This window comes from Thamnophis elegans, chromosome 16 (genome assembly GCF_009769535.1).
Source record: "Thamnophis elegans isolate rThaEle1 chromosome 16, rThaEle1.pri, whole genome shotgun sequence".
Classification (NCBI taxonomy): domain Eukaryota; kingdom Metazoa; phylum Chordata; class Lepidosauria; order Squamata; family Colubridae; genus Thamnophis; species Thamnophis elegans.
The window spans coordinates 17,108,233-17,133,041 of record NC_045556.1 but is presented as its reverse complement, the minus strand read 5'-3'; the positions used below and the strand labels follow the sequence as shown (position 1 = coordinate 17,133,041).

The 24,809-nt window shown below is 38.9% G+C and overlaps 1 protein-coding gene across 3 annotated transcripts in view; it reads left to right on the top strand.

Moving 5' to 3' along the window:
- MEF2A (myocyte enhancer factor 2A) overlaps positions 1-24,809 on the top strand; it is a 90,181-nt gene that overhangs the window by 8,336 nt on the left and 57,036 nt on the right. For all 3 annotated transcript variants that reach the window (XM_032232634.1, XM_032232632.1, XM_032232633.1), the window contains exon 2: positions 12,319-12,511. In XM_032232634.1, the coding sequence (XP_032088525.1) occupies positions 12,458-12,511 (54 nt within the window). In that variant the 5' untranslated portion in view covers positions 12,319-12,457. The remainder of the gene's footprint in view (positions 1-12,318; positions 12,512-24,809) is intronic.

Genomic DNA, 24,809 nt, shown 5'->3' with positions numbered 1-24,809 from the left:
TACAAACATGAAAAACAGAAGTACAAGCATTGGATATTAATTCATTTCATATCATATATTAGAGCAGCTGCGATGATACCTTTGGAATGCGTTTAGTCAGGCGGTGGAGAAATAAATTCCACTTCTACCATGGGACCTCCCAACTTGTGTGAAATCATATCTTCCATTCTAGTATCTCTCAATAGACTCGGCCTCCATGAATTTATTGAATAATATTTTAAAGCCTTTCAAATTGGTAGATCTTACCATATCCTGTCTAAATTAATTCCCTGGCTCTTTGAATAAGTACTTTTTCGACTATTGTGAGTTACCTTATTATACACGTTGCCCTCGACTTATAACGATTTGTTTAGTACAGAGGTATTCAGCTGGTTCTGACTAGTTCTGGAGAACCGGTAGCGGAAATTGTGAGTAGTTCGGAGAACTGGCAAATACTACCTCTAGCTGGCCCCGCTCCATCTATTCGCTGCCTCCCTAGTCTTCTTCTGTTGCCTTGCCACGCCCACCAAGCCACGCCCACAGAACCGGTAGTAAAAAATGTTGAATCCTATCACTGTTTTAGTGTCTTTCAAAACTACAATGACACTGAAAAGTGATTTATGACCAGTTTTCACACTTATGATGGTTGCAGCATCTATATGTGATCAAGATTTGAGCAGTTTGCAACCAGCATGTACTTTATTTATGATAGTTGAAGTGTCCTGGAGTCCTGTGCTCACCATTCATAACCTTCCCAGCTGGCTTTTGACAAGCAAACTCAATGGGGGAAGCCTGATTCACTTAACAACTTCTTGATTCACTTAATAACTGCAGTGACTCTCTTAACAATTGTGGCAGAAAAGGTTATAAAATGGGACACAAGTCATTTAACAACTGTCATGCTTAGCAACAGAAATTTTGGGCTCCATTATAAGTCAAGGGCTACCTATAATCAGCTTTATTCATTGAAGTGTTTTGAGAAAGGGCAGCAATTTCTTCTTATTCACTTTCTCTATGCTGTGATCAACAACTTGATCAGATGCTCTTTCAGAAGCTTAAAAACAAACCAAGATATATTTGGCTTTATAAATGCAGCAATTTATACAGCAATGCTACATATAGTTGGCATGGATTGTGATTAACACTACACAGCTTAGTAGGAAGAAACAAGTCAGATGTTTTGGCAGAGAACAGAGGAATGTAAAGTTAGGAATCTCTATTTCACCCACTGGATTTGTGCTAGCATAGGATTAAAACTCACAATCTTTCATTTTTAGCCCAGTGCCTTTAATAACTACCCCAAACTGTGTACCCAGAAGATACCTGTAGAGATAAAATAAACATCACCTAATTTGTGCATATGAAAGGCTGAGCACCAAAGAATGGAGGCCTTTGAACTCTGGCGCTGGAGAAGACTCCTGCGAGTCCCTTGGACTGCAAGGCAATCCAACCAGTCAGGCCTAGAGGAGATCAACCCTGACTGCTCTTTAGAAGGCCAGATCCTGAAGATGAAGCTCAAATACTTTGACCACCTAATTAGAAGGAAGGACTCAGTGGAGAAGAGCCTAACGCTGGGAACGGTAGAGGGCAAAAGAAGAATAGAACGACAGAGAATGAGGTGGCTGGATGGAGTCACCGAAGCAGTCGGCGTGAACTTAAATGGACTCCAGAAGATGGTAGAGGACAAGGAAGGCCTGGAGGAATATTGTCCATGGGGTCACGATGGGTTGGACACAATTTCTCAACTAACAACAACAATAATTTGTGCATTTGCAACATTTTTAAAGTTCAAAAACAAGCATTGCTAGAAAGATGTAAGAAAAAGTCATCCAAATGTCTTAAGCAGTTGTTTGTACCTCACTGTGACATTCACATTAGGGTGGGTATGTATGTGTATATGTATAATAATTTGCACGTATGTAAACATGTATGCATATATACAATTTATTTAAATCGGTTTTGATGAAGGTTTCATCAATGAAAGTTATGGATTATAATCTAGCACACTGGTTGAATGCAAGTTGGTAATCTTTCTCATTTTACTAGTCTAGCATACACATACATACATATGTCAGTGGGTGTGCATGTGCATAGTCAGACTTTTATAGAACGATATTGATCTTACTATATCTGTAATTGGAAAATAAGTCATTTTTCTAATTTATTTTCTTGGAAGAGCAAACATTCACACAGGAACTAACAACCTGAAACCACAAAAGAATGTGTGGTAAGTAGTTACCTCCTCAAAATGCAAGACGTATGAGGCAAAAAGTTTAGGTGAAAAGGGCACGTTATTTCCTTTCCACAAAACACTGAAAAACTGTAAGCAAGAGTTTAATAAAACATTATCCATACCACCAATTTTAGACACTATGTACCTAAAAAATCATTAGATATTTAAATAATATTGCTCTGTACAATTTTGGCAGCATAAGCATTAAAACACCTTTTAATGGATTACCTGCTTGTAGAGTATTTGCTTGGTGAGAAGGGCATACAGTTGTCCAGCATGGACTGCAAACAGCTGAAAAGCAGCATTGATCAGGATTAAAAGAATAAAGTTTCTTGGATTAGAAATAAAACTGCATTGCTTTCTTGTGCTTTCTTTGTTCATAGATCTGTAAATGTCAACCATTATAATATAAAAGATTCCATTTACATTTTCTACCAGTAAAAGTAAGGGGATATCCACTTCAGATTTCCTGTTTCAGTCACTTGTTCTGTTGCTGGCAGTGGCAGTTAAATATCATTTATTTAATAGTATTTATGAGTAGTAATAATATTAATAGACTTTGACAAACTTCAGAGTAACAAAGATTTTATCAGAAAGCAGAATCTACTAAAAAAAGGAGGAAAATATTTTTTTGTCACTAGTGATCATGCCAATAAAATTGTCTCAAATGTGATGTTGAAAAATCAGGACTCTGTGAATTCCACAAGAGATTTTATAATAAAGATGCTATCATTGAGAATACAGTATGTATTTTCTACATTGACAGAAAGGAGCCCTATATGACTTCCCTGTGCTGGGGCAGCCTTAATGTAAGTAATTTAGGGTTTTAAATGCTAAAAAATGGAGACAAAATGAATATTTTAGCAGGAGTGCAGTATGCTCCTTCCAATAATTTATTCTCATGAAATGATATTTTCATTTAAAGGTTCTAGAAGATAATCAGAAGAAATGTATAAACACATGGGCTATCTAGTAATTTCTTTACTTGTTTGAAATGCCCTAGTTTTCCTATTAATAACCTAAAGTTAGCTGCAGTTAAATTGTTAATGAACATTTTGGAATTTATAACTTTTTGGTATCTTAAGATATGATAAACTGATTTGAGCATTAGATGCATTTTAAATTCTGTGTAGATGTTTTATTTTTCTGTAACTGCAACAAGTGCCTGCATAAAATATTGATTAAGATAGTCAGAAAACAATAAAGAAGGCAATCATACCTAACTTCATTTAGTATACAAACCATCACAATAACAAGGTTCATTCCCTATGTTAAGCCAGAATCAAACAAAACCTAGCATGCAAATATTGAGATTGTGCTTCCAGTTCATGTATGGAATGATATATGAGAGGTGATTTTAATAGACTAATGAAAAATTAAAATCTACTTCAGTTACTCATTTTAGCGAGGTTTTGTTTGTTGTATTAATTGTGGAAAATAATGTTTCACTTCTTAACTGATTAAATATTAGTTGGAGATTATGGAAGAAAAAGAGAAGCTATTAACTGGTAAGAAAAAAATAGGTTGCTAAAATTTGTCACTATATTGATAGAGTAAGAATTTGATTTAGAACCCCAATCAAAGGCATGCTGTGAATTAGCAATTAAAAAAAACAACAAATAACACTTTCAAGGGATGCTGATCCTCACCAGCCCCCACTTTTTGCTGATGCAAGTTGAAATAGTAGATCAGTGTGGTTGTTGATATTTCAGCTGTTGCCAGCCGATCATAAGCAGACATTGCTTCAGCTGCTTTAGCTCTTCAGGCAAGGAGATAGTGAAAGACTTGAAGATGTACTGCCAACTTTGAATTATTTGGCAGGAACTCCTCCTTCTGTTGCATTAGATTTGCAGAAGCATCTGGCATGCACTGTAACTCCACTATTACCAGTTTATAGTGTTTGTTCACATAAAACACGATATTGGAAAATACAGTCATTATCACCTTTTAATTTTAATGTATCTGGAGGTGAGTCTCGGAGGGGGCTGAATTGTTGCCATTAAAGACAATTTCAAATTGCGGTTTTGATTTTGGCTAATTCTGAAGCTTCCAAACAGATTATTTTTATAGAGTTAAGATTATAAAACATCAAGATCAACTTTAAAACTGAGTGTTTAAGTGCTATACATGGACAGCCCTGTACAGTTTGAATACCTTTAGAGGCAAATATCTAAGTGATAAAATGTCCCATGAAACAGAGGGTTATTTTTATTTAAAATGTATTAAATATTAATGGATAGATTTCTTATAATCCAGCTGAGGCAAAGACCCAATACAAAGGAGAAAAGTAAAGGAGTAAAAAACATAATTTTTATATCTTATGTACCCCACCTTCCTGTCACTTCTTTCTTTTCTTCTCTGCCATTCTAGTAAGCCAGGAAGTTTTCAACTAAAAGCGAAAAGCTTTATGTTTTAACTGAAAAAGTGTTTCTAGCTTTAGAAGAAGGCAGTTACACTTTTAGTAAAATAAGATAACACAAGTACAATTTATTTTATATATATTGCTGAATTAGTTCCTGTATCTTGATATTAGTTTACCACTTGAACATGGATAGGAAAAAATAAATGCATAAATAAAAAATAAATAAATAAATTTTATGGGGTTCTTTCTCTTATGTATGTATGTATGATTATATATGCAACTATTAGTGATGTGCTGTATTTTAAATTTTGTGACTTGGTCTTGGACCGTAAATAAATGAATGTTGGTGGTTTGTTTATTTAAAATTGTTTTTCTGCTCAACCTTAGGCAAATAACTCATTTTATTCATAGCTATTTTCTTTAAATATAATTATATATACTATTAATGTAAAGTTATTTTAAAGCAAATATGGAGAAAAATAACATTTTTGAAATGGATTTTTAATGAAAATATAAGCCATATTAATTTGCTAAGCAGTTGTATTCTTGAATCTTGTGATGTCTACCAAACACAAATTTTCTCCTTTCTTTGGTGCAATAGCTTTTCAGTTCAATGTTTTATGATGAGAATAAATAACAGAGAAGTGTCTTTTTTTCCCTGTATAATTTTTCCACTAAGAATCTGCAGAGAGAGGGAATTTTGACAATTTTATCTAGGAGCGCCTACATTTTGACAATACTGTCAGAAATCCATCACTATTAAAACAAACTATTGCCATATAATTAAAGCCTGTAAAGTTAAATTTTATTCAGCTAGTATGCTTAGCAGTCAAGGCATTAAATGACTGAGTCTTTTTCTGCCTTGACATGAAGCCAGATGGGTGACCCTGGGCCAGCCATTCTCTCTCAGCCCTAGGAAGAAGACAATGGCATGCAAAACTATGCCAAGGTAACTTTAGGAACTAGGTCAAGCAGTCATAAGGAGTCAACAGTGACTGGAAGATGAGAACTTACAGCTCACATATAGGTTTTACATTTAACGAAGTAGCCATTAAGTATCAAAATTAGTGCTTCAAACTGTGAACTTATATATACTTAGAGAAGAAAATTGAATGCAACTCCTTGGATTGTTCTTCTGATTTTGCTTAGTCAAAAAAAATTTTTTTGCATGTCAAACTAAATCAGGTATCCTTCACTGAAGTTACTTGGATTATAACACTTGCATATTTTAAAATATTTCATCATGGTGAAATACTGCAACCTTAGCTTATTTATATGAGTAACTGTTGTGTTTTTGCACTTGAAGTGGTCAGTGAAATCTTAATTAAACTTACTATACAAACATTGAAAGTTCAATTTTATGATATTAATCATGTTAAAAAAATGACACGTACACTTTAAAACATGGTAAGGTTACAATGGTAGAGTGATAAAATATGTCATGCATTATAAGGCCTTTTTTTCTAAAGCTCATCATGACACGTTAATGAAATATACAGACTAAAAGTTAAAAGGTAAAGATAAATTATTTTTCTTAGGTGTTCTGATACATCCATGCTTTCCATTAAGCTATAATATTTAGTTAAGAATATTGCTGCTTAAAGAATTTGGGCATCCACCTACACATAATCCTATATTAGCAATTCAAAATTAAATAGAAGAGATGGAAGACACAGGGTATTTCAGAGGGAATGCCTTTTTGCATTAATAAAATAATGTGGGACGCAGAATAGCACACTTGATAAAATCCTGGTTGTGAGTATGATCCTGTTGGCGCAATCTACTTGTTAGGTAACACAGAGTTGTGTTAGATTGTGAATGGATTTGCCCACCTAAAATGGGATCACTTGGGGTGAATTTTTTTCAAGGGGGGTGCGTTTGAGGAAGGTAACTGTAGACTCTTTGTTTTCTTGTAGACTTTCATTTGCTTTTTTGTTTAGGTGTGTAGGCACTTTTCAAGGACCCACTGTTGAATACAATATTATCACAAACAATTTGCGAACAGAAGATAGTATAATTTCTAACAATGTGGGGCTAGTGACACATACCCAGCCTTGGGTAAAACAGTGGCAAATAACTTGTGAAATCTTGCCAGGGAAACTTGCCCAGGCAATCACGAGGAGACAATACTGACTAGAAAACACAAATAAATAAGTATACAAAGTTTAATATATTGGATGTATCTGTATAAAACTACAAACTGCAGAGCCTGAAAATGCATTCTTGAAAATTGGACACCTCTTCCCTGTAGTATTCTAAAACTGATGTCTGTTTTATACCTCTTTCCCCGCTCTGTGCCTAATCATTTAGATAAGATTAGAAGGCGGGAGATACATCTCCTATTTTTAGACTTAAAAGCAATTTTTGGTAGGAGCATTTTAGTTGTGGCTGTGTCTCTGGAGAAAGTGAGATTAATTGCCTTTTCCACATGTTGGCTTTCATGGAACTTCAGCTACTAAAAAAAGAATGCCCCCCCCCCCAAATATTTTAGTTTTCTTCAGGATGGAGAAAAATGATTAAAAAAAAATTAATCAGATTTTTAAAAATTTAAATTGGATTTTTTTTTATTTTTATCAAATTTATTTTAATAAAATGCTTTTGGGGTAAAAATCTATCTAAAATAGTTTTCTCTTTAAGATACATTAATAATTTAGTTTATTCATCATGAAATGGAGCTTATGTAGCATGAGGCTGTATATTCTGCAATATTTACATTTTTGGTAAACTCATTCAATGAATCCAAGCTCTGCAAGCTGAGATAACATGCACTGCATTGATGCATTCACACAATTTTACAGTAACTATGAGATTAATCATAAAACAAAGTTCATGAATATTCCTTTATCCCCTTGTTTTGCAAATCTATGTACACTACAAACTCTATGATTGAAGAGAAACGCATCTGTACCCCCAGGCTCCAAGTGTGAGGAGGAAGGGCAAGCAGTAAAAATAAAAGTGAAATCTTCTAAGCAGCTTATAAATATAATATTGAAAAGCATCTGCCATTTCTGATCCATCATGGCAGCCCCTGTTAGTGGGATCCACTCACCTGCTGCCTGCCACGTCCCTCACCATGTGTCGCTGCTGCATCACCAGCCGTCCCATTAGAGTGAAGGGACAGTTGGTGAGTCAACAGTGGGTCAGAAGAGAAGCCACTGCGGGACAGGGATGACAGTTGCTCTTTAAAAATTATGATTTAAATTGAATTGATTTAAATCAAGCCTTTTTACTAGTGATTTAAATCATTTAAATTGTGATTTAAATTGACTTGACTTAAATCAAATCCACCTAGGTTTTCTTAATAGGGAAAATAATAGCTTTGTGGAATTTAAATAACACAGTGATATATCTCCTCCTTACAGTAGCCCCACACAAAACATTTTACCAGGGACTGGCTGGTTGTTCATATGAAGAGCTGTGTTAGAATCCTAATTTGGATCCTCACAGTAGCCAACTTCTGGCTACTGCTAGAGCTTCTAATGCACATCTCTAATTCATATCTGCTTTTGGTGCTGGCATGTCATAATTATAAGTAATTCTTAGTGATAATCTTGCTGTCTGCTCTTCTAAAGTTATGTAACTTGGTAGCCATTATATATTATGCATCATACAACACTCAACTTCATTTATTGTATTCTAAGCTCGATGAAGAATTTTCTTCTATTCTGAAACTCCTATTATTCTAAAAGCAGAGGGGAAAACTGCATTTTCAATACATCCTACATAATTTTATACAGCTCTGACATCCCTCTCTTGAATTTATTTTTCAAATTCCCTAAATGCTATGAACTTTTATCATAACCTTTTTTGGGGTTACCACTTTTTCCAATTCAGCAATGTCTTCCTTGAGATAAACTGATAAGAATTTTATAGAAGTGTAAATAAATTTGTACAAGAAAAAGCATTTCCAAGGAAAATTACCTTGAACCCATGCTTTGCCACCTAGTTTTGCTTCCTGAATCACACAGTTACATATTTCTAAGTGATTTCATAGCTTCTGCTGTAGCTTCTTACACATCTATATTTTCCTGACAGTAAAAATAATTAGTGGAATGGCTTGCCTCCAGAAATAGTAGGTACTCCATCACAGGACGTTTTTAAGAAAAGATTGGGCAGTCATTTGTCTGGAATAGTGTAGGGTTTTCTGTTTGAGTAGGGGGTTGGACTAGAAGACTTCCAAGAGCCAACTCTATTATTCTGTTTTTCTGCTTAATGCTAGCCTGTTACTGTGTCTAATTTTAAAAAGATAATGTAAAATCCATGTAGGATCTTTGTCTTGTTTGATATTCCATGCTTGGCTATTGTAGGTTCTTTAAAAATAACTAATATGTGTTTTTTTAAAAAAAATATTTGAGTTTATACTTATAAACTCAATATATACTTATGCTCAGTGGGTTGCTAACTGGTTTACTAATGGTTTGCTCACGTGCTTGTGCGCGCAACAAGCCCCCTGGTGCCACCTCTACCAGTTTGGCTGAACAGGCAGCAACCCACCACTGCTTATGCTTCTGTATTAGAATACATGACTATAGCTTATGAGCCTTGAAACAGCAATATCATTTTCAGAGCTTAGGGTAGCAGCCATGTGATGCTAAGAAATGACACAGTCACTTTAAAGAGTTGTAGGTCCATGCTATGTTTGCACTTTTGTGTGGACTAAAGGAACTATTCTCAACAATTTCTGAAGTGCTGTATGGTTGCTCCATTTCTGGAGGCTTTCAAAAAGAGACTGGACAACCATTTGTCTGAAGTGGTGTAGTGTCTTCTGCTGGAGCAGCGGGTTGGACTAGAAGACCTCAAATATCCCATCGAACTCTATTATTCTGTGTTCTACAGCATATTTCTGCTTGATGCCAGTGAGGCCTTTACAGGAAGCTTTAGTTGTTGATTTTGATTGAATAAATATTTGTACTGCAGACAGGAGCAGCTCTCTGAACTGAGTTTTCCCTGAAAATGTGAACAAGGTGGTTAGTATTGGAATGGATGGCACTGCAGGACTCTGGGTTAAAGTGGGAAATCAAAGAAACATCCTTGAAGGAAAGAATGACAGGTGTGTCCATGTACTAAGCAGGTTCAAAGCTTTTTGGCTGTTTAAGAAGAAAATAACAAAGTGCTTTATATGTTTTCAGACATTTCATCAATCAGAGTAGAAGCATTCATTTAGTCTTTATTCTGTGACATCAACTGTGGATTAAAACTGCTTGTAAAATCCCCCAAAATGGCTTTTGTCAGAGGACAGCAGTTACTGCAAGATCGGATGTCTATTCTATGCAAAATGTGCAGTTACTCCTTTTCAAGAGTTGGTGTTGTTCCCAGTCCTTTAGAACTTAGCAATCAGCATTGAAACACTGAAATATTTTTTGGCAGAGTACAGTAGCTATTTAGCAGGAAATCAAACTCTCTTGGAAGAAATACAGCTCACATTTTTCCCCTTCAAACTGTACCAGTGAGACTTGCGAGTTGCATTTTTAGGGTGATTATTATTTGGAAGTTCTGCTAATATCAAGTCAGTGTTGTAGAATTGTTTCCATGTTTCTTTACAAATTGGAAACACGTTGATAAACTGTGTGTATTCTAGAGAAGTAAAGTTGACCAGTCTCCTGTTTTAAGACATAGTTTCAATCCAATTGTAGAATAAATTCCCAGTGGGTCATTCCAGGGGCATGGCATGCTTCAGAAACATTGATAGTTGCAGTCTTCAATTTTTCACTCCTAGTGTGCTTTCTTAATTACAAAATTGGAAATACACACCCACTCACATTAGAATAGGCCTCCAACTTCCTGTAAGAAGAAAAATAAAAACCTATTGATGTAGTCAACTTTCAGCAAATCTAAGAAATGCTAATTTCTTGAGCACAGAGACAGAAATAAATTTTCCATGGATGATCATACAACTAAAATATAATTGTATAAGATTATAATAATATAATAATATAACCTGATATAATTGTAAAGATTGCCAAATACATTTGAGCCTACCGAAGGCCATGAATCTCCAAAAGAATCTGAAAGGAATGATAATTTTTGTTGTTTCCTGAATACTTTGACTACTTTGAATATCAATATTTTTTAGACAATCCCAGTGTCTGATTCTGCATTGTGGATTGAGATTACTCCAATCAGAATTATGAAAGAGGCATTTCCAGACTGACTTCAGAAGAACAAGCCAGCACGTGAAAGAGTTTGCTTCATTCTTTATGAATTGTTTGCAAAGTACTAACTTTCTTCAAGACCAGATAGTGTTGCAGCCAATAGGAAGGAAGGATATGTTCAAATAAGTGATTTATACAGGGTCTTATTCTAACCTATGCTTTTGAAGATAATACCCGATTTGAACAATGTTGTGATCAGTGTTTGCTTATTCTTCTCCAAGGTTGTCACATCTGCTATGTACTGTGCTATGTGCCTTGATGTTACAGTTTTCCAAGGAATGGAAAACCCTACATTCTTTAAGTGCTGTTGAAGTTAACCCCTGTCACTGTAATCCTCATAGCCTATAGTGAAAGATACCTGGAAGGTGAAGTTCTGTAATAATTAAAGGACTACTGGCTCTCTGCTTCTTGCCATGAATGAGTTCTGTTTCCCGTTTTCTCTATTTTATGCTTAAAAAACATTACCACAGTTTGCTAGATAACAGTGTCTTGATTCTGTTGCTCAATATGCCCACTGTCTATGATTTTTTTTTACTTTTTTTTCATTATGAATGGCTAATTTGAATCTTGTTCTGTTTGCTGCTTCATCATGATGTATTGCAGTCCTTTGTGTAAAAACCTTAGAAATCAGAAACACAGGTACTTTTTTTAGGTATAGGTCATCTTTTAATAAATTTACAAGTCTTTGGTTCCATTTCTGTGGCCAATGACGTAGTGTTACAGTTGGAAAAATGTGCAAGCAGAAAAGAAATGTTCAGATTGGTAATTGGCTTGTTAGTGATGTGTGAAAACTTACAAGTTTTACAGTAATGAATATAACCTTGAATTTCTCAGCTATTTGTCAATCCGTATGTTCCTGTGAAATAGCCTTTTGGGAAAACGAAGTGCTGCATAAAAAGTCTCAAATGGATTTATTTTTAAACAGCATTCAAAAGTTGTTAGTTCTTGAATAGTATCTTATATGTGAGCCTACACCATTGTTAGAGAAGAAAGTACAGAAAAATACTGAAAATGGAACAAGACCCAGAAATTCTGGGCTTTAATTTGACTTTTTTGTGGGAAGTTATTGGAATGATACTTCCTTCCAATACTGGAAGGAATTTTACCATGTTGACAGTGAAACAGAAAGGCTACATATTTTGATTTAATATAAAATATAGAAATTAAAGGAATTTCTCTTTGAAATATATAAATATCTCACCATAAATAATGAATATATTTTGCCTTACATTATACTTTGTTATATGTTTAAAAAGGAGCCATTGATTTTTTTTTTCATAAAGAATTGAAAGATTACTGCAACATTGATATGGCTTTGGTGGCTGAATTAGACCTATGTGATATGAGTGCTTTAATATTTAACCATTATAGGACTGAATTCACCAGGCAATATAATAGAGTTGTCTAATGCTTTGCACTTAAATTAGAAATAGAGCTTTTCAACATACATGAATGAGAGTGCAACTCATTAAAGTAGACATGTCCTTTTCCAGGTTCACCTAATTGTTGAGGAAAGATGCACAGCACTAATGTAGAAACATTATTGATGTGAAATAGTGTTTTAACTGTTTTTCTTCTTTTCTTAATTCTAGATTTCTAAGTCAACACCGTGCATGGTTCTGTGTTTGGGCTTCAGTTGTGGAAGAGAAATGCCTACCATGTGCTAGGATACAAGGTTGTGGATCCTTTTATTTCCGTGGTTCTGGAATATAAAGAGAGAAACAGGACAAAATGGGGAGGAAGAAAATACAAATCACAAGAATAATGGATGAGCGGAACAGACAGGTGAGAAACAATACTTCTTCGGAAATATACTTAGCTTGCATTCACTTTTGTAAATGTTTGAGTGGGACTACTTTTCCAAGCTATGTTTTCCCCCTACAACTTTATCCTGATAGCCATCGTGGACAGAAGCTACAGAAGAAAGTATGATTAAAGTATTTGTATTTGGTGATATATTTCTTACTATACTAAATTATACTAATGTAATTATTAGGAGGATTTACAAACTCATAATTTTTGTAGGTTCAAAATATTGCAAAAGTTTGAGAACCTGTGTTAACACATCTATAATATGTTCAGATTTATTACTTCATTTTTTCCCCTGTATAATGCAGAATACTCAGTGGATTCATAATGTTATTTCCAATGTACTGGAAAGGAATCTGCTTAGAAGAACCACATATTATTTAGTGATAGAATTTTACTCAATAATACAGATTTATATATAAAAGTTCGTCAATTACGTAAAGCAAGCATTCAATCATAGATTTTTGTGAGCAGTGTTAGAAGTTGTAGCTATTTCTTTAACCTACATCTCTTTGTCTTTTTAAGCTCTTTGATAATCATAGTTTGGACACATAGTCTCCTTTTGCTTAGTTTGGGAAGCTTTGCAGCATCCCATTCTATTACTGTGATGGCCAATTATGTCATTCACTTCCCTTTTATGAGAATGGCAAAATGCAATTATAACCCAGGAAAGACAGTAAAATTTTGTATTGCTGGACATAATCTACTGCTTTGTACAAAACGGGGGCCATCAAATGCTGCAACCATGTTCATCCTTTATTATTTGGCAATTTTAGCCACTTATTGGATCCTTCCCAAGGACCCGGGACAGGGAGTTATTGTTTGATATTGTTAAATGTACTGACACAGGATGTAAGCGGTTTCAAGTAAAGGTGCCTTTTATAAATGACTGGTGGTGATGTTGTCAATGACAGTGGTTCAAGTGATGTTCCCGATGTTCTAGCATTGCACTGAAGTGTGTTTTTTTATTGTTACTATGTTTGCTTTCTTTTGCCATAGTTGTTCTTTTCCTGTTTGCAGGTTTTTATATTTTGTGATTTTCTCCAGTTTTTTTCTTCTTCTGCTGTCTTCAGGTATTGCAGTGTCTATTACCCAGATTTTTTTGTCTTCTCTTATCAACAGTTATTAAGCCTGAGGTGTTATGTGGCAGGGGCTTGTCTCTTTTAATTCTGACATTCTTTTGAAAGGAAAAAAGCCCCAGAGCACTTTAGCTTCTTCATTTTCTATTACTTTGTCTATTTTGCAATCCCAGCACTTCTTGCTTGCAGGCAGATGGTATTTCTTGCAGATATTCCAGGGCACCATTGTTGCCACTATATCATGCCGTGGTTTGTAATCAATCTGTGTGATCTTGCAATAGCTAACTAGATGGTCCACTGTTTCTTTAGCTTCTTCGCAGAGGCGGCATTTGTTATCTGTTGTTTATCTTCTCAATTCTGACTTTCTATGTGTTCGTTCTTAAAACTTGATCTTGTGCAGCCAGAATTAGCCCTTCTGTCTCTTTCTTCAACTTTCCTGCTTTTATCCATTGCCAGGTCTTGTTATCTGCTTTGCCTGTTTTTTTTTTTTTTTAATGGACTGGCCATGTAATACGCCCTTGCCATGTCTCTATTCTTCCATTGGCCGTTCTTGTAGGCTAAAGTAGTTTGATCTCTCTGGCGTTCAGTAAACTTTCATGATGTGCTAGCTTTAGGGCATTTTTTTTCACTGTTCTTCAGATATTCTTCCAATGCTATTCCCCCCCCCCCCCCTAAACAGTCTGGTGTACTTTCAACATTCCATATCCACCTATTTTCATTAGTAAGTAGAATCAGTCAACATCGCTGCATGGATAAAGGATTCATTGTCCTTGTTTTTCTGGTCTTCCTGTCCAAGGTTTTTAGTTCTCTCCAGTCCACTATCCCAGCTTTGTATCTGGAATTGTCAAGGTGTTAATTGCCTTCATTGTACTTCCACCACTGAGTTTGGACGTTCACTTTTAACATTCTTCTTGCCTTTAATGTGCTTGATGTGATTACCTTGAAGGATACCCAGGTTTTTGTAGTAATTGTCTACCCAGACTGTTGACCATATTTCAATAGGAAATCTTAATTCCTTTAGCTTTCACTATTTTTCCGTATTGATGCTCATGATCCCATATTTGTTCAGTCCAAACTCCTCTGGTGTGTGTGTGTGTGTGTGTGTGTGTGTGTGTGTGTGTGTATGTATGTATATATGTATATATGTATATATGTATATATGTATATATATATATATATATATATATGTATGTATGTATGTATGTATATATGTGTATATATATATGTGTATATGTGTGTGTGTGTGTATATATATATATATATCTGCATAGGCATAAGCAAGCATGTTGAGCAGCGATTCTATTTCAAATAGTGTTTTTCCATATACAGTAGAACTTCTGGTCACAACCATAACTCATTCCATAATTTTGCAAACTGATTTGATCATGACCCTTAACCTAATTTTGGAAATTTGGCACTAACAAAAAACGGGCGGAAAGGGAAATTGACCCCCCCCCCATGTGAATTTTTTGGTTGGAATCCGAGTTGGTCGTGGTCAGAAGCGCTCATGACCAGAGATTCTACTGTAGCTTCAAATTGTTGCAAAGGAGTGGGATAGTTTGTGAGATGTTTTTGATAATTGTTAACCATCACCTGACTTGTTCAGTATCATGGACAGAGGAATCAATGCAATGACACACAGAATACTGGCATAGCTCTCATCTTTCTCAGAGTACACAAGTCCTACAACCACATCAAGGTAGTGCCTCATTAGGAGCCATTATTACACATGCAGCAATATCACTACTGCCAGGTTTTTTTTCTGTTGGTGTTGGCCTTCATATGCTTCAAGCTCTTTCCAAGAACCTAGGCTGTTGCAATGTATTGGCCTAATATACTTGAGGATCCAATGTGAACTTTTGTTATTGATAGATGGAAACTTTGTCAATGCACAGATTTTCTAAGTGCCGTATAGAGTTGTTTGGTATTATACCCAGTGCCCTGAATCACAGCCGGTTTATGCCATAATCTTTCAATTCTGAATTTCATATCTTATTTATTTATTTATTTATTTATTTATTTATTTATTTATTTATTTATTTATTTATTTATTTATTTATTTGACTTATATACCGCTTCATAGGGCTTTCAGCCCTCTCTAAGCGGTTTTACAAATTTTTAGCAAATTGAGTCAGCAACTTGCCCCCACAGTCCGGGTCCTCATTTCACCCACCTCGGAAGGATGGAAGTCTGAGTCGACCTTAAGCCGGTGAGATTTGAACCGCTGAATTGCAGATCACAATCAGCTAAAGTGGCCTGCAGTACTGCACCCTAACCACTGTGCCACCTCGGCTCTTGGTAGTATCTTCCATACTAATCTATTTATCTTATTTCTAATGTTCCCAGCCCATTGTCATATTAATTATCCACACTTACTTCTTTTCAACCACAGCTAAATCTGTTGTGTTATGAGCTAAGATTTTGTACTAGAAAATCCCACACTAGCCTAACCAGCTCATTTTAACTACTTTTTCAGTAAGTTAATTATTGGGTTTTTTTTAACAGATGTTCCAGTGAATCATTTTGGCAACTGTGTTGTGTCCTGGTTTATAATCAGTTTGTGCAATCTTCTTGCATTATTATTATTATACAATTGTATCACAGCGGTCAGTTGTTTCGCCAGATTTGGCATTGGTTACTAGTCGGGCCCCACCCAGGGGCCTAGGACGTCATAATGTATTTTCGTAATATGCATGCAGATCCAAGCAGTGCGGCTTTTTGCATTTGACTAATGGTGATTTTGTCAATTTTTAACTGTTTTAAATGTAATTCCAGTGCTTTTGGAATAGCACCCAGTGTGCTAATTACCACTGGAATTACCACTGCTGGTTTGTGCCATAATTGTTGAATTTTGATTTTTAAGTCCTGGTATTTCATGATTTTTTTCATATTCCTTCTCTTTGACCCTACTATCACCTGGTATTGCGATGTCTATGATTGTAATCTTATTTTTCTCAACCAGTGTGATGTCTGATGTATTATGCAGCAGTATTTTGTCCGTTTGTATGTGAAAATCCCACGAGATCTTGACCAGCTGATTTTCGGTGACTTTTTCAGGCTTATGTTCCCACCAGTTTGTTGCTGTTTTAATTTTATAATTTTTGCACAAATTCCAATGGATCATTTGTGCTACTGAATTGTGCCACAATTTATAATCAATCTGTGCGATTTTTTTACAGCAGCTGATTATGTGATCTACAGTTTCATCAGCTTCTTTGCAAAGTCTGCATCTGGCATCATCAGAGGATTTTTCGATTTTGGCCTTAATGGCATTTGTGCGGATAGCTTGTTTTTGCGCAGCCAGGATTAGTGACTCTGTTTCTTTCTTTAATATACCTGCTGTTAGCAATAACCAGGTTTTTTCACTGTCCGCTTTATCTTTTATTTTTTCCAGAAATTGGCATGCAATGCTTTGTTCTGCCAACTCTCCATTCTTGATTTTATCACATCTTTTCTGTATTCTTGTTTCGTCTGTTGGACCTTCAATAGATTTTTGTTCTTTACTTCGATTAATAGATGTTCTTGACTTTCTTTTAAATAATCAGCCAGTGCATTTTTTTCTTCTTCAATTATTTGCTTCACTTGTAATAATCCTCTGCCACCTGATTTTTGGGGCAGGTAGAGTCTATCAGTATCACCACATGGATGTAAATTGTAGTGCATTGTCATTAGTTTCCTGGTTTTTCGGTCCAAAATGTCCAAATCAGCTTGTGTCAGTTAACTATACCAGTTGTGTATGTATCTTATAACTGGTATTGCCCAGGTATTTATGGCCTTGATTGTATTTCCACCATTCAATTTAGATTTCAAAATTTTCCTAACTCTGTTGGTGTACTTTCCCCTGACAATAGTTTTTACTTCTCCATGCTTGATGTTATCCAACTGCAGAATGCCTAAATATTTGTAGGCTTCATTTTTGTTGCATTTAATTAGTTGACCATTGGGCATTTCAATTCCTTCACATGTAGTGATTTTGCCCCTTTTTATGGATACAGTGGCACACTTTTCCATGCCAAACTGCATTGAAATATCGGTGCTGAATACTCGGACTGTGTTTGTCAGAGTTTCAAATCATCCATATATAATAAATGAGAAATTTTTTTCAGCTTCTTTGGCTGTTTGGTAGCCTAATTTCATTTTTTTTTTAAGATTACTGATAGTGGGATCATTGTGATGATGAAGAGAAGAGGTGAAAGTGAATCTCCCTGGAAAAATCCTCGCTTGATATTAACCATTCCGTAGTTCTCATTACCTACTGCCAACTCAGTTCTCCACTGTTTCATCGCCTTTTCAGTAAAGGATGCAATATTTTTGCTAATGCCAGTTGTTTCTAAGCATTTTATGATCCAACTATGTGGCAATGAGTCGAATGCCTTTTTGTAATCAATCCAGTCCATATTCAAGTTCATTTTTCTGTTCTTACAATTTTCTAATATCATTAGAAAAGATCATAGAGCTGATCTTTTGTGCCCCTGCTCCTTCTTTTGTTGCCTTTTTGCTCTACTGGCAAGATGTTGTTTGTTTCCAAATAATCCATCATGTTATCTGCAATAATGCCTGTGAGTAATTTGAAGGTTGTTGGCAAGCATGTTATTGGTCTGTAGTTTTCAGGTGTTGTTCCTTTAGTTGCATCTTTCTGAATCAAGTATGTTTTTCCAGTTGTCAACCATTCATCAATTTGGCCCTTTTGTAAAATTTCATTCAGTTGCCTGGCCAATATTGCATGTAAACTGGTCAGATATTTGAGCCAAAAACCATGTAATTGGTCCTTTCCAGGTGATGTCCAATTCTTTACCTTTTTTACTCGATTTTTGACCATCTCAGTTGTTATTTCTAATACTGTTTGTTGCCAATGCTTTTCTCAAAGTCATGTATCCACTTTGCTTCCTTGTTGTAGTCCTTTGCATTTTCCCACAATTCTTTCCAGAATTCAACTGTGGCCTGCTTTTCTGGTTTTTCACTTTTGGTGTCACCATTCACATTAAGACTTTGATAAAAACGCCGTTGGTTTAATCGAAATGGCTGATTTTGTTTATATTGGATGATTCGTGCCTCATACGGCTTCATTGATGTTTCTTGTATCCAATCTATATCTTCTGATTAGCAGATCTATGGTTTTGTTGTTTTTAAGCCGTTGCTCATGCATGTTCTTTAAGTTACTAGCATCTGCCCTTAATCTTTTGACTTTTGGTTCTAATTGGATTATTATTATTATACAATTGTATCACGGCGGCCAGTTGTTTCACCGGATTTGTTATTATTTATTATTATTTATTATTATTATTTTATTCATTATTATTATTTTATTCATTATTATTATTTTATTCATTATTATTATTTTATTCATTATTATTTTATTCATTATTATTTTATTCATTATTATTTTATTTATTTATTATTAATTTATTATTGTTGATGTTGTATTGTAAGCTTGTGTTCAATGACTACATTATTTTTATTGGTCTATCTAGAAACCATTTGGCTAAAGTGCAGGTGCATACTATTTTAAAATTAAAGATTGTACTGTTAAAATAGTAGAAATCTGATTTAATAGCATCTGGTTCCACGTACTCCTTTGCTGACAAAGCAGATGTGGATGGGTGTTGCAGAAAATTGTGTTCTATAGGGGAAAAAAGAAATAAGGTAGCAATTTGAAGTGTTAAAATCATGTTGCAGCAGCCAACTAAGTCATTTGTTCTCCATAGTGAGGGGGAGGAGTATCCAGGATGGGTTGACTTTATCCTCTCGTTGATTGGACTGAGTCATCAGAGCTCTTGGTATAAGCCCCTGGTCCACCAGGCTCCACCCAGTTTTTAGACTCAGTCCACTCATGGACGGTTGACCATCCTGGAACTCCGACAGGTCTAAGATATTCAAAAAAGGGAAGGAAGGAAAATTCCAGTGTCTTCCTCCTACAGCATCCCAGGCAAGCTGGCAACTCCCTGGACTGTAAGGATCGGTCAAAAGCCCCCCAGGGGGCGGCCCGCCGCCCAGGCTTCTGAGTGAGACAAGCAACACTCAGAAAGGAATTTGCCGGGCGAGCAGGAGACAGAGGGCAGAAGCCTCTGGCAGGCAAGCCCTGCTGCAAGGACGCCAGCGGCGCTGGAGACTTCCCCAAGAGCCGTGGATCGAGAGAAGGGACAGGCGAGGGCGGCGTTGAGTCCCCCGCCCCCTGGAAGGGAGCCTTGTAAATGCTGCGGAGTGCCTGCCCCATTGGTACATGACCGACCTCATTGGAGGGGGCTCACAGGCAGAGCAAGGACTCCAGCGGCATGGGAAGCAAAGAAAATGGCAGTGGAGGCGCGCGGCAGCTCTTCGGAGCACAAGCTGCCCAGCCAGAAGATTCAAAAGGGGCGCCTTCATCTCTTGGCACAGGCACCATTTTGAAGCCAAAAGGGACCACGTGTTCCAAGATGGTGGCGCCCAGAGGCAACAGGAGACTGGCAGCACACAGGTACTGGCAACAACAGCCGGCAGTCCCACCAGGTTAGTGACCACCCCTCAGGCGGCCCAGAGAAGGGGGGGAGGAGGAAAGGCAGAGACAAAAAGAAGCACCTCTCCCCCAGGACAGAGCTGGAAGCAGGGAGGGGGTCACAAGCCCCACAAGCCTCCCAAGCCATCTAAATAGGAAAGGAGGCAATGCCTGACATTGCTGCAGCAGCCACAAATGCTGCCTCAGTGGTATCCTCACCTAGGATACCAGAAGGGCTGGAAATCTAGGGGGAGGACTGCTTTAGATCCTCAGCCTTATCACGGGAGGAAGGTGAGCTAGATTGTGAGGAGGGGGAAGTCAGGGAGGATGAACTATCCAATGACATAGGCTTGTCCCCTCCTAAGCTGACCTTCACCGGATTGTTCCAGCCTTTGTTATATAAATCCCTCCTTTTTAAGGGTTAAGCAGCCGCCAGGCTTGGGAACAGAGCAGCAGAGGCACCACCTCAGCAGCAGGGGTTTTATGCGGAAACCATATTTGAGGAGCAGGCCATTGAGACCGACACAGTGCCAACTCCCAGGGCCTTTCTTGAATCGGTCAAGTGCCAAGGGGCCACCCCCATGCTGAGCCCCACGCTCACATCCACAGACAAGGCCTTCTACAATGTGGATCAAGACATGGAGGGGGTGCTATCCCACCCACCAGGGGCACCCCGACATTGGCACTGCATATACCCCCGATTTTGCCAGGGGAACCTGAGCAGGCTCTGACGTTGGAAGACAGGAAGGCGGACCTCACCCTCCGAAAAGGGCATCAGGCAGCCGCCTGGGCAGTGAAGGCCGCCACCACTGCCTCATTGTTCAACAGGTCTCCTCTACTCTGGTGGCAGGAGCTGCAACAACGCATCCCCATTACCGAGGTCAGAGCGCACCAGGACATCAATAAGCTGGGGGCGGTCATCCAATCTGCGGCAGATGCCTCATTGTCCGCAGCCAGGTTTGCCTCCAGGGCAATTGCTCCACTGTTGCATCGCACAGGCTGCTGTGACTGAGACAGTGGCAGGCGGAGGTTCACCCCAGGTGGCACCTGGCATCCACTCCTTTCACAGGAGATGTCCTTTTTGGACCCGCTCTGGACCCCTATCTGGTCGAGAATAAGGACTAGAGGAAGGGGCTCCCCACAGCCCCTAAGAGGGGACAGTTCAGGACAGCGCCTTATCCTAGACGGCCCTGTTCCCAGGGACAAGACTTCGGGTCTTCCTTCTGGGGTCAGGATCCCTTCAGGGGTTCAGAGGCGGGGTACTCAGGTGCCAGACATTACCAGGAGGCTCTTCTGGCAGGCAGAGACGCCAAGATAGGCAGCAGAGGGGCAGGCAGCAGAAGCGGCCCACTTAAGGCCCACTTAAACAGACAGGGGGGGACCAAGTCAAAGGCCCTCATGCGGGAGGCCAAAAGGCCGGGTCAGTGGGCCGAAAGGAATGTTCTCTCCTTAAGGGCAGAACATATAGCGGGGGTGGACAACATCAGAGCCAATTGGCTCAGCTGGGCAGAAGTGGACAACTCGGAGTGGAGATTGCACCCAGCGATCTTCAGAGAGTGATGGACCACTTTGGCCACCCAGAAGTCGAGCTATTTGCCATCCCCCACAACACCCAGCTCCCAAGGTTTACGCCAGGTACCAAAGCCAGGGGTCAGAAGGGGCGGATGCCCTCCTAGGGCCTTGGCCTTAGGGCATGCTCTACGCTTACCCACCCTTGCCCCTGATTTCTAGGGTCATCCAAACATTCTTTGGGAGGGGGCGGAGGTGGTACTGATTGCCCCCTATTCTCCCAGGAGGCCATGGTTGGCAGACCTTCAGTCGCTATTGGGGGAGAGAGCACGGAGGATTCCTCAGGATAGGATCTCCCTCAGGCAGGGGTCACTGGAACACCCGGAACCCCAATGGCTCCAATTGACCACTTGGCAGTTGAGCGGAGCATCCTGAAGGAGGAAAGACTTTCCATCAAGGGGATAGAGCCCTTAGCGCTCAAATTTCTTCAGGCAGGCCTGGACAAGGGGTTAGACCCTAACATGGTTAGGAGACAAGTCTCGGCCATTTCCTCGGTGCTTCTATGCGGTAGAGCCCAGGCACTCAGTCAACAACTTTTGGCAAGGCAGTTTCTGAAGGGGGCATCCAACCTCACACCACCCACGATACACAGGTGCCCTTCCTGGGTCTTGCATAAAGTGCTGGACACATTAAGGGGGCTCCATTTGAACCATTGCGAACAATGTCTCTAAAGTTTTTAACCCTTAAGGTGGTGTTTCTAGTGGCCATCAATCTGCCAGGCAGACATCACAGCTGCAGACCCTGCCGTGGAGGGCGACCTCTGCATCTTTCACCAGGACAGAGAGGTGTTGTGGCTGGACCCTTCCTTCATACCTAAGGTTGGTTCATGTTTCCATGAATTACAGGACCTGGGTGTGCCCAATTTCTGTCCGGACCCTGTTCACCCCCTAGAGAGGAAGTGGCACACCCTAGACGTAAGGAGGGCTCTGAGGATTTACTTCAGAAGAACCTGACCAAATAGAAAGTCCGAGGCCCAGTTGGTCTCCTACCAACCGGGGTCTCTGGGTAAAAAGGTGACTTCCACCACAATAGGCAGGTGGTGAGGATCTGCATCGCTACAGCATACCAATCCCAGGGCATGCAGGCACCAACCCCATCACAGCACATTCCACACGAAGTGCAGTCACCTTGGCGTCCTGGGCTACACAGGCCTCATTGACGGAGACATGTAGGGCAGCCGCAGGGTCTTCTTCCTCACCCTTCATGAGGAACTACAAGCTGGACACCTTTGCCTTGGTGGAGGCTTCGTTTGAGCGCAGGGTACTACAGGCTGGGCACAGGGCAGGGGATACATCTCACCAGGCTTAGTTTGGCCAGGGGTCTTCAACTTATTACCCACCCTAGGGACGTTTGGCTTTGGTACGTCCCATCCTGGATACTCCTTCCCCTCACTATGGAGAAAGGGCGTTGGTACTTACCTGATACGCCTCTTCTCATAGTGGGGGGGGGGAGTATCCAGACCCCCCCCCCGTCATGATAAAGTAACGTTTACTATGTTGTAGGTTGTAATAACATGATCAAAGTAGGATTCAATAAAAAGTAGAAGCTTTAACAAGGTCTGGAGTGGATGGTTCAACGAGTTGGATAGAGTTCTTCGTCTATAAACTGGGTGGAGCCTGGTGGACCAGGGCTTATACCAAGAGCTCTGATGACTCAGTCCAATCAACGAGAGGATAAAGTCAACCCATCCTGGATACTCCCCCGCCCCCATTATGAGAAGAGGCATATCAGGTAAGTACCAAAGCCCTTTTCTGTGTATCCTTGAGAACTATTGTTCTGGCTAACAGTTCTAACAAGTGAAGGCAGCTAAGGACACTAAGTTTAGTAAAGCTATAGAAAAAGAACAACTAGTAATTGTATCTATCTTCAATCTTTCTAATGGGCACACTTGCCAGTTGGGAAATTAGGAGTTGCGTGTTAACAGATAGCACTTTATGTGGAATGGAACTATAAAAGAGAAAATAAAAAAATGGTTGATTTTTCATTTGTAGACTTGTGCAATCCAAGTCCTTAAATTGAATAAATGCATTTTCTAGGTATATGTACAATTACTGCACTCCCACTATATGTAGAGAGGAATTGAGAGAAAGTTGTATTGCCCCTGTTAGTTAGGAGTGATTAATTTAATATTTACTTTGCTTTGTAGACCTCCTAATAAAGTCTGTTAATTAACTTTAATACATGTGGCATTTCAGCTCTCTAGAGATAGATTTTAAATCCAGTGGGAATTTCCAGGAATTGAAAATTGAGTGATCACTTTTCTGAAGGTGAGAATTAGAGATCACTATCAGTTTCTACAGTGGATGAAAAAACTTTTATTAGCCTCATAATATTTGAAAACAGGTATTGTAACATTTCTAAAGGTGTTGCAATCTGTTTTAAAACCTTTGTTTTTCTCCTAGGCGCTGCTTGGTGTGTCCAAGCATGGGTTAACTTCAGCTTCTGCCCAAGGACTGAGTTCAAAGTTTGTGCCGCTTGCTCCCCTCAGAAGCTCAGTTTAAAAACTCAGGCGCCCTAAAAGGACATATTTTGGGGAGTTCCAGTCCTTGAGCAGCAAGATAGACTCTCCAATTCAGTGTAGTGTAGCCTTTATTATTTTTGTACATAGTTAGGTTAGGTTTCTTTAGCTCCTTATTGTTTCCTCTCAACTGTCAAAAGTGTGGATTGCCTGTCTTGACTTCTGACGCATGGAACAGGCTGCCTGGAGTGTGGCTGGCTTCCGCGCTGCTGCGATTGCAGCTACACCATGGGATGGCTGGTTAGCGGCTGCTGGCGAGCTTCGGGGGCAGGTAGACAACTAGGAACCCCCCTGTCAGAGGACTTCTTGATAGCCAGAGGCTCTTCTGAGCCTTCCGAATAGCCGACAGCTTCCCCAATGCCGCTCCAGGCATGCGGTGGCCATTTTGAGAAGGAAAAAAGTTTGTGCGCTTTATTCTGAGCCGTTTCAAGCAGCTGCCACCTGTTCCTTTGCAGATCACTGCCGGGGGGGGGGGTGTTCTAATTATCTGGCATCGCTCCGGGGCTCCAGACAGACCTCCCCCTCCCCAGGACTTCCAACTGGGTGGCTGCAGGGATTTTGGTTATTGCTTGGCCATTCCCTGGTATTTAAATCTACCATGGATCTTTGAGCGCCCTGGACACATTCTGACCAGCG